This window comes from Seriola aureovittata, chromosome 18, assembly GCF_021018895.1.
Source record: "Seriola aureovittata isolate HTS-2021-v1 ecotype China chromosome 18, ASM2101889v1, whole genome shotgun sequence".
In the NCBI taxonomy this organism is placed as follows: domain Eukaryota; kingdom Metazoa; phylum Chordata; class Actinopteri; order Carangiformes; family Carangidae; genus Seriola; species Seriola aureovittata.
In genome coordinates this window covers 2,234,088-2,245,120 of record NC_079381.1, presented here as the reverse complement: position 1 = coordinate 2,245,120, position 11,033 = coordinate 2,234,088, and the positions used below count along the sequence as shown (strand labels likewise).

Genomic DNA, 11,033 nt, shown 5'->3' with positions numbered 1-11,033 from the left:
TCCTTTATTACTGTTATCCTCTTAGTTATTTTAATATTGGTCATTTCCCTTTGTTCTGTTCTGTTCTGTTCATAAAAGCAAGAGATAGTATTTAACTTGCTAAAGGTTTATATAAGACATTTAAGTCACTTATTTTGATGTTTTTTCTTAGTGGGTGCTGGTTCATCCAGTTCCTGCTGCCTGTGTTGGATTTACAGTTTATCTTGCACACCCATCACTGTAAGAGGCTCTTTAAATGCCAGTGAAACATTTCACTGGTTCATATTCATTTATAAATGCATGTTTTAATTACCCAATTTAAAAGCTGTTTTTACAGTCACATAACTCAATGTATTTATGAAGACAGTGACCAGCTCTGTCTCTCTGTATCTTCAGTCTGCACAGATGTGTTTTTAAGCTTTCTGTTTTGAGGCTCCTTTTGAATGGATTAATTTAACATTACACCTTAAATCCATGACATCTTTTGGATTATTAAAAACAGCCTTTGTTATTTTAAAAATCAAGTTGCTCCTCTAATGCTAATCTTATAATCATTTATTTTCATGACAATTATGTCTTTTTTTTTTATCTGTGTTGTTAAATGTTTTTGTCTGTGTTGTTAAATGTAAAAAGATCATGAGTCTTAGCCTCTCAATAACACACTTGTTCAATTAGTCAAAGATATTGTTGCTTAATAAAATGTTGATATTACTTTAATTAAGAATTGAATAAATCTGTCTTGCTGGTAATAAAAGAACTGAACTTGTCTCTGAGTCATTACCTCCGCTGAGGTGCCCATGAGCAAGTGGAGCTGCTCAGTGTCAAACAGGTCAGGCTGTGGTTGTGTGAAAAACCCACCCAACTCAAGAGTCAAGGGACTGTTCACAAGATTTAATGAATAATGTTTTATTCAAATTACAAAAATGAGGAACATCAAAGAGAAGTTCTCTGCTACAAATGCAACTACGGAGCTGAGCTCTTCAAGAAAATGCACCTGCACTGTAAAGTTTATTTCCAATTTTAAATGATGGTTTCTATAAAAGCCACATCAACAATTCATCAGACTACAGACACAGTGACGAGATGATGTTGAGACAGACACTTGTGGATGTTTGCCATAAAATTTACACAGCATCTGCAATAAGACAGGACCCTTTAAAAACAATAAATTAAAAAGACAATTACATTTAAAAAATGAAACCAGCATTTAAGGCGGGATGCTGTGGGATGGGCTCAGTGGCTGTTTATATAGTGTGCGTCTGAGGACGACTTAACAACAACAGTCTACGTCCTAATTCAAGAACTGATCACAAAGAGGAGAAGACAAGCATGAGATCAAGCTGCTATAGTCATATTTTAAGAAATATATTTATTTCAACATGTATTATTGGCACCACTTAATTTAAATGTTTTATTTGCTTCAGTGGGATACACAACATCAAAACATTTTCTTATCATGTAAATCTAAAATATGTAAATCTAAAATATCAAGAAATGTAAAAGTAGAATTTTGTCGTTGGGGTGGAGGAGGAGTTTTTCCTCTGACAGAACAAAGTGGGCGTGGGACAGACTGTAGCCTGATGCTGGACACCTGAACAGGATGTTTCTTAAAATCTGTTGCATATAAGTACGTCTGAGAGTTGAGCTCTCTCAGGTGGAGAGGAGAGAGAGAATGGAGGGGACTCATTAGAGGAAGTAGGGTGTGGTCGTTCGGGGAGGTATAACGCGCTCGGAGTCGGGCACGGCACGGAACAGCTTGGGCTCTCGTCTGTTCACGTCCTTGAAGACCATGATGGACGCGATGTTCCCGCAGCGGTAGCAGTAGTTGGGCGCCGACCACACGGTCACCAGCTTCTCATCGAACATGAACTTGTAGCCTTCGTGGACCAGCTGATGTGCGCGGCAGATGAGCTTCAGGTTGTTGATGTGAACAAACTAAAAAATCAGAGATATGAGAATTACTTTCATATGTTCGAGTGTGATGGCTGATGGCTGTTTTCCATATGTTATTTTCCAGACGTTTTACCTCATTAGTGACTTTGGAGCCAAACAGCCAGCCGGCGCCTCGTGGACTGATGGCCCAGGTGTCCACATCCTCTGGGTCCGACCACACAAGATCACAGAAGGCCCCCTTGTGGGGAATCTCCTGGTTGCGTTCAATGGTGCGGATCTGGTCCAAAGTCTTGATGTCAGGTGAAAGACCACCATGAACACACAGGACCTGCTCATCTATCAACTGACATCAGAGATGAGAAGATGACTTTAGAAAAGCAGAGAATATCATAGTAAATCTGACGCTTTCTCACCTCCACGCCCCAGGCCAATCATTGTCGCACTGTAGGTTTCAGATGGACAAAGCCTGACAGGGTGTGGGGGTCGGAGGTTTCAGACGCTGTTTGAAGATCTGACGAGCACCTCAGCTGAAGTTAACTGAAGCCTTACATTTGTCTTCTTCCACTTGTCACCTGATCTTAACTTACGATCCTGCCTTTTACTGAACTCATCATCGAGCAGCTTCTTCAGTTGATCCCAGAAATGACTGAAGTGGTTTAACGACTACGACGTGGTAAACACTGTCCTGAAGTGAGTGTGTACTGTGTGTACTGCATACTGTACATTACTGAAGGAGATCAGTGACTGCAGCAAAGGCTCGCCCTGCAAATAACAACTGGTCAAATTACCTACGACTAAGAATAAAGCCATGTTATCAGCTGGCTAACTATCAATTGTATAATCACTTTAAATCTAGTTCTAGTTCATACCTGTACAAGTTCTGCTACTATCATCGTTACCATGATAGACTGTTGTGTTGATGAGGCTCTAATGTAGCTGAACACAGAACATCCTAGCTGCTGAACTGAGGTTTCACCAACACTCTTATTTTGAAAATAAGCTTAAAACGTTACCGTTTAATTTAGCTTTTCATTCGTTTTACATTAACTGGTTGTGTGCACGTGCATATGGGTGTTTGTTAGTACAGGTGTTCATGTATGCACGCTGTCTGTTTTTATTTATGCTCTACCCATTTTCTCTACTGGTCCGTCACTTTGAGCTGCTTTTGTAAGATATTGAACTACACAAATCAACTTTAACTCTTTTCTTTTATCTCAAAACACATAAAAGCTACAGAATTATTTCAGCCATGCAGCTCTGATCACACTGCTACTGTCTGAAAAGAACAAGCTTGACTCTATAGCAGTCACAACTCTTCTTCCAAAGCAGTACATCAGTCTCAGATTAACACAATTTGTTTCATTCCACTGATTTTGCAGGTTTTACCCAAATAACTACCATCTGCATACATGTCTGTTAGTGACAGACAAATATATATATGTTACATTATTTGGTAATATTTTGCAGAATTGTTTACGTTCTCACAAGGTCCCAGCGTCCACATCTACAACCCATGGTAATTCTGATTTTGCTCACAAAATTTACTTTTGCTTTATTTTCCAGGGCGGAGTTATACATTTGTGTAGTTCTGTGTTGGAGTAAATAGGACAGATCTCCCACCTACAAGTACTTCTGATAGGACAAAGGCTGGTGCTCTGTGCTCTCTGTGTCACTGTGCTTCCCTCCTCTGTAAAGTCTGACTCAAACACTCTACAACACTCGTTCAGTGGAAAATCATCCTGTCTGATCTCCTCAGCCTCATATTCTGTGTTCTGACATTCTCTTGTGAAAGCATCACTACTCTGCAGTTATTTCCGGTCGAATTACTTTGTGTTTACAAAATAGTATGCAGGTCTTCCAACCTGTCTGAGCTCCACATAAAGGAACAGTACGTTTATGTGTTGTCAGGTAGCTAAAACTGTCAAGCAAATAATCTTTATAGACCATTGAATATAACTGTCAAATTAAGTTTTAATGACATTCATGTCTAATAATTATCTGTGCTCCCTGTTGAATTTCCAAACAATGAAAACAATAGGAAGTGGCAGCAGAAAGATGAACCTCTGTCGTTAGACCTTCACTTCAGCGTGTGAACGCACCAACAGGTACAGATCACTCCACCATTAAAAGGTGATTAAAACAATCAAAATCAAGTCGGTTTAATGAAAACCTGTGTGTTTCATTATGGTGCATTATCTCTGCTGAGTTTACTCTGTGAGTTGATTCACTAAAATGAACTGAAACCAGTAGGTGTAGGTTTGGAAAATGAAGCGCCACCTGCATGAACTGGGGAATGGTTGTCAGTAATCTAAAATGTAAACACAGAGGGTTTAATGGGATAATACATCCGGTCATTTAAGAATCATTGCTATTGACACATAAATGATCAAAGATTCAGGGTAAGTTAAAAATGTTAAAAACAATACAAAAGTCAAATGTGATCATGTGACCAACATGATAGAAGCATGAATGAACTTACAGCTGCCACAGTCAGCATATCAAACACTTTTGTGCAATACCTCCAGGCATTTGCATTTCCATATTTTGTTTGGCACTCATCTGAAAATAAGCAGAATACACACATGACAACGGGGTTGAATGAGTTTGTGAAACAGAAAACATCTTGATACATCAACAGTAACAGTAATATAATCATAAAAGAATTTGTTACTCACCATAAAAGCCGTACACTTGGGTTATTTGTCTACTCTCATGGTTTCCACGTAGAAGTGTGATACGATCCGGCCACTTTGCTTTTAAAGCCAGCAGGTGTGTAAATGTCTCCAGGCTATAATATCCTCTATCTACAAAATCTCCCTGGAGCAAGGAGAAGAAGACAACAGACCATCAGACATCACAAAACATTAAAGAGCCTCCTGTAACTGTTCAAAACACAACTGTCCAATGGACACAGTGAATCTTCATATATGAACAATAACTGCAAGTAAAGGTGCTAAAATATACAAGATCTGATGCAGTGTGCCTGCGTTGAGAGTCAGACAAGGAATCACAGATTAACTCATGATACAATGCTACTGTAACAGAGTTTGTATAGTATGTGATGCCACTTGTGATTCCATGTGTCTGTGTAGATTTATTGACTCTCTTAGAGGTAGTGGGTAAAGGCCAGTGGCAGCTTTGAGAAGCTGCCAATGCATGAGAGAGGTGCACAGCACTGTGTACAAATAATATGTATTAATGTCTGTATGTACACTATGAACATGTGTACACTGTGATTCATGGAAATGTTCATGAGAAGAATTATGAGTGAGTCACTGTGGGTCAAATAGTGGCATATCACACTCTCTGAACTAACTAGTTAGCCTCTGTGCTAAAGTAACTAGCTGTTGTAGTGTAAAGTGTGTGAGCTGCCTGTAGTGAGCCAACTGTGTGACTGACCAGTACATATTCTATAAAAAAAGAAAAAGAAAAAAAAGACAGAGGTTGCTTGAATCAGCCCATTACAGTGCAGCTGAGTGCGGTGACACTATTATGATGTTTCAAGATTAGGGCTAATGTCACACTGTTGCTATTTTCAGTTTCTGCAATTTGCCATATATAAAATGTACTCATAATACACACACACACACACACACACACACACACACACACACACACACACACACACACACACACACACATCCCAATATATGTGTAAAGGAGGAAAATACAAGCCTGAAGTGGCATTTTTCAAAAGGTAAGACATGATTTATTTTTTATCTCACTGCATTATAAGGACTGTTCTTTTCTAAAAATTTGTTGATTGACTGATTAAAAGCCATGACTAACAGTCTTTGCAGTTCTCAAGTGTATTTAATTCTGTTGTTGTTTATTCTGTAACAAAGAAAACTTATTCACTCACCATGAAAATGTAATTTGTGTCTGGAACTTGTCCTCCAGTTCTGAAGAGCTCGCAAAGATCATAAAACTACACAGGAACATTAAAGAGGACTCAATCAGTCTTTTAAAAAAAATTAGTCAATGGTTGTTCTAAAGTGTCACAGTAACAAAGTAATAAAAATTCAACAAAGTCATTTTACATTTGACATGGACTGTTATCCATTTTTATTAGCATAACAAATTATTAAGTATTGAAGCTGACAGTAGGAGTGGGGTGACTTATTTATTCATAAATAATTATGCTATGAAATTTATAGATACCATAACTAATCTCTGTCCCTTATATTCATGTTGTCCATTTATACATGCAAATACACACAAACAGCCACTATTTTAATATGTATACAGTTTTCAACAATAAGATGGATGGATCTAAGGAAAGGAGCTAAGGTAAAAATCTGGTTAATTTATCATTCTCTGTGTTGTTAGAAGAAGAAATAAGTTCGGCCTACCTGACCATGAATATCTCCACAAACAGTAACTGGAGTCGAGACTGGCTGAACATTTGATTCTTCCAGCAGCAAATCACAAACATAATCACATAATCTCTGAAAAAGTGAAGTATGACAATGGTTAGTCAGACACCCTGTTATAACAGAGCATCATAACAGCACGATTCTGCCAGTTTACTGGTCAACTGTATTACTCTGATTAATATGAGAGAGGAAGTGGAGAAAAACAAATCAAAGAGTTTCAATCGGTTTAAAAAAACAAACACAAACAATCTAGATGACAGTGAGATATACTCTAGATTAAAAATACTTTGTGCTTTTGTGGAGTAACAGAAAAAGGCTCAGGAAAGATGATCAGACCATCTTGGCAAAGTGCTACCGAGATTTTATATATATATATATATATATATATATATATGTGTGTGTGTTACAGGAATATCATATTACAGTTCTTAATAGGGGCTAAATTAGCAAGCACTCACAAGCGGGTTAGGGGCTAGTTAGGGTAAAGCTAATGCAAACCTGTTTACACTAACCCAGTGCTTTACTTCCTTACAAAGAAAATTAGAGGAATAGGAAGCCATTAAACTGAGCTGCAGTTCATATTGGTTCTTTACTGCGCATTAAAGCATTAGAGAAAATCAATACATCATTGCTGACTATTAGAGGAGATGTTAGCCGACATGGTGAGGTTGGAAAGGAGGATGAATTACAGATTTAGAGTCTGGTTTCAACACTAAACACTACTGTATTATCATTGATGGTAATAATGCTGTAAGTAGCTGCAGTGAGTAAGGGCATAGCTCCTGATGCAGACTGCTGATGACAGGCTTCTGCTCGTTCCGCCGTGGTTCCCACCATTACAAACCTCTAACTGTTAGCTTGTAGCATTAGGTTAAGCATTACAGCTTTCTCTTTGACTTCCCTGTCCACCCTGACATTTTCATTCTAGTTAGTTCGGTCGCTATTATCGGCGACGCCGCAAAAATGTGCTTAAAATCAGTAACCCGTTGCTACCTCCGAGTAATAACTAGCAGATAAGTTACTAGCCACGCTAGTTGAACAAACTTCGTATAGTCACGCCGTTAGGTTCAATCGATATTAATGCACATTGGCCTAGGTTAAATCCAGCGGCTTAAACTCACCTTTAGATCATTTTCCGGTAGGTATTTGCAGTGTCTTGCTATTTCAACGTACTTATCAAGGTCTAAAGGCGCCATTATCGAAATGCTAAAACCGGAGGATTGGTAAAACTGTTAGCCAGCTAGCAACTTCCCTTTCTTCTTCCTCCTCACCGCTCCTTCGTTGTCATCTTTGATCACTGGCGTCAAGTTTCCTAAACAAAGTCAACCACATCCTGTACAGACCTTCAAAATAAAGACTTTTACCGAGGAGTCAGTCTTCTAGTAATAAAGAACGCCCAAAACAAATCACGTAAGCTTTACAAAAACAATATTCCATGTATATACCGACAAGGGCTCAATTTAGAAAAATGTTCTGAATATGTCAGTGGCTGTTTGTAGACCTTTATTTCGAAATAAACATTAAAGGAGCATTATCTCCAGCCAACTTGACGCTCTCTTCACTGCCGTTTGGTGTACAGAGAACACGCGACAGCGCCCCCTGCTGCTATAATGGCAACTGTTTCTTCTACAATATCCAATAAATCGTAAACATGCCCATGGAACTGTATGTGTATTTGTTTGTTTGTATATTACATTTGTTATTTTATTGTTTTCTTTAATCTTGTCACGTCCTTTTGTTTTACTGTTTCTACAATTAACGTCTGCTCCGGCTATTTATTGCGCATAAATGTGGCACTTTCAGAAATGCGAAATCACACAGCTGAAGCAACAGAACAGAAATAACGTCAGAGAGTAGAGAAACAGAGCCACCAAGCGGTGTAAACTGACAAGTGTCTATAGGAGATACATTTCAGAATCTTAGCCTATCTCTGTGTCAAAGACAAACAAACAAACAAACAAACAAACAATTGCTTTGGTAAAGGGAAGGATCCTTCTTGTTTAAATTAAAAATATATGTAGTTTTGTATCACTAATAAAACATTTCCTGGTTCTGGCAGTATACAAGGTCAGTCATAGAGAGATATTAGGGTAGCGATAGCTCTGGCATTTTTGCAGGCTGGCAACTGGATTATATATGGGCCAATTCTGGCAAAGCCAGCCTCTGTAGTTGGGCCAGTTCGTATGGGCCAGTGCTGACAGTTTTGTTGGGGTGATTTTAGCCCAGTGATGACAGTGTGAATTAGGTTTTGGCAACCAGACTTAGCCCAGTATACATGTAGGTTAGATCTATTATTTCTGCTGGGGTGACTGCAGCCCTATACTGGCACTGCCGGTTCACAATCAGCCGCCGGACCCAGACCGGTACTTGGGCCGATTCAAGACAGGTTTGAATGAGTCAGGCTTGGGGTGAGTTATTTCTTCTGGCCTGCCGGATTTGGGCCTTTATAGAGCCAAACCATTTTGGCTACCTGGGAAACCCAGCTGGACAGAGCTCATGACCAAATTCATCATCTCCTCCAAGTATTATGTTCCCATCGTTTATGTATGGCTACAGCCTACAATCTAATAGTAACACAACAGCTCAGAGGCCTCCACTGGGTCAGATACATGCGAGGCTACGTGTAACAGGTAGAACATACTCACAAAATGAGTCTAATAAGCCGCCGAGATTTTTTTTATTGGGAATAACACAACCTCTTACCCCTCGATTCATCATCATTTCAGAGCTGACTGATTTTAGATATGTGAACACATGATTACCGCATCTTTGCGTCACTTTGTAGTAGATCAATAACAAATGGGAGCTGCCTCAGCCAAACTCTGTGGGTGAGGATTTACAAAATTGGACCCGTGCGACTCTGACCAGACTTAAGTATCATAATGTGTTGGACAGATTGTACATGCGTAACTGTTTAACTGGTAATTTAATAATGTGTTAGGATAAACACATAGTTTCAGTAGTTCTATCTGCTTTCTGACAGATATAACTACTATATAATAAATTATTATTATTGAAAAAAAAATTATAATTATAAGAAGGTAACCAGTTTGCCAATAAACATTAACAGTCGCACATAAGGAACCTGCACAGCGTTGCCCTCCAGATGGTGCTGCTCTAATTTTACTAACCCTACAAATATAAAGCTATTCACAGAGACATCATGCAGACATGATGAAGACGGATGAGCAACAGGTTTTTAAACTTGTTTTACATATAAGCGGAACAGGAGACACAAGCTGTAGTTAACCTGTACAGTAAAATCACAGACATCACAAACATCACAGATGTTTGTTGCAGGGAGACTCAGTTTGATCAGCAGATGGCTCTCTGGTTTCACTTATGTAATGTGGAAAAGTTGAACTGGAGAAAACTGAGATTTCAACCTATTTTCAAACATCCATTTAATAAAAACAGATGTGGATGAATGAAATAAAACTGGATCACACCCTCTTTATCGATTGTAATCCTGCTGTGATATGTATCATCTTTATAGATAAACAGAAACCATTTTCAGTCATTTTTCAAAGCAACTTCATTTGTATTTATTGAAAGCTACATTAGCAAAATTACACTTGTTTTCCAAAACAGCTACTGCACTTCAGCTCATGTGACTGTGAAGTTACTATTATAAAGTTATTTCTTCACACTCACTTTCACTTTGATTCTATTGAGAATGAAAGGAGCAACCTCAATTCTAACCATAGACTTTTATTGAGTTAGTGTCTCATAGATGGCAGATAGAAATATTTGTTATGACAAAGGATTAATTTCAGTATGCAAAGGTTCCTTTAGTGCCCCTGGGCTTGCAGTGCATCCAACCTCAATGCTTATCCCTGTGGGTCGTCGGCCCACAGGTCCAGAATTGCTCAGGATGATAGGTGCCTGGCTGGTTTGGGGGTCGGTCACAAGCCCCCGGCGGAGCACTGCCGTGTTGGAGTTCTCCCTGGAGAATGCAAGGGTCACCACTATATGACTTCAAGTCACTGAGGGGAAGACTGGCTATAAAGGAGGTGTTGGTTTAGTGAGTACCAACTGTGTGACCTCAGTGATGATGAGTGAATGAACCCTTAGGTATTGATTCTATAGATGTGCTCTCTCCACAGGTTATCCAGTAAGAACAGGAACGAATGGATTCTGAATCAGATTAATTACTCACTCTGATGACCATGCTGCTCAGTTATTGCAGGTTAAGATACTCCTACATGAAGGTGTGTGGTTTGTTCTCATGGACTCATGGAGCAAACAAGGAAACAAACATGGAACAAAAGTCCAGAATACTGCTGCGAGATAGTCCAGAAACTGCCGTGGTGAGTGCCGTTTTCTCCGTTAGGACCAGATACCCTTTTACTGATGCCGTGCTGTATTGCTGGATAGATGAACATATGAGGGGAGACTTGTGATTGGTGCAAAGAGTGGAAATAATGTCGTCACGGCCTGTTCGTGTGAAGGCAGGCTTGTCGTGAAATCCACTGGTGAGTGCTCACATGGCCAACGATGGAGAAACCTGGAGGAGCATGAGTGGGAGGCCTGATCTGAACCTGAGCGGCGTTTTGTTATTGGACTTGTGTGCTAGTCATGGATTGGCCATAAAAAAAAAACCCACTATGTTCAAGCATGAGGTGGTTCCTTTGGGTACCTGGCACCAGAACACCTTAGATGATCGACTTTATAGTTGTATCATCAAATCTGCGGTTGATGTCGTGGACACTTGAGTGAAGAAAGAGGCAGTGCTGTCAAATGCATCGTGTGATAATAAGTTAATGAATAATGACAGTTAATGAT

At 39.3% G+C, this 11,033-nt stretch overlaps 1 protein-coding gene across 1 annotated transcript; it reads right to left on the bottom strand.

Moving 5' to 3' along the window:
- Positions 1-864: 864 nt before the first annotated feature.
- On the bottom strand, positions 865-7,532 carry LOC130186798 (serine/threonine-protein phosphatase 6 catalytic subunit-like). The gene is made up of 7 exons (XM_056404088.1): positions 7,370-7,532; positions 6,225-6,320; positions 5,735-5,800; positions 4,548-4,689; positions 4,352-4,431; positions 2,006-2,215; positions 865-1,914 (listed from the first exon to the last, which is right to left on the bottom strand). Exons 1-7 carry the CDS (start codon positions 7,442-7,444, stop codon positions 1,666-1,668), a joined length of 918 nt encoding a protein of 305 aa, XP_056260063.1. The 5' UTR covers positions 7,445-7,532; the 3' UTR covers positions 865-1,665.
- Positions 7,533-11,033: the final 3,501 nt, after the last annotated feature.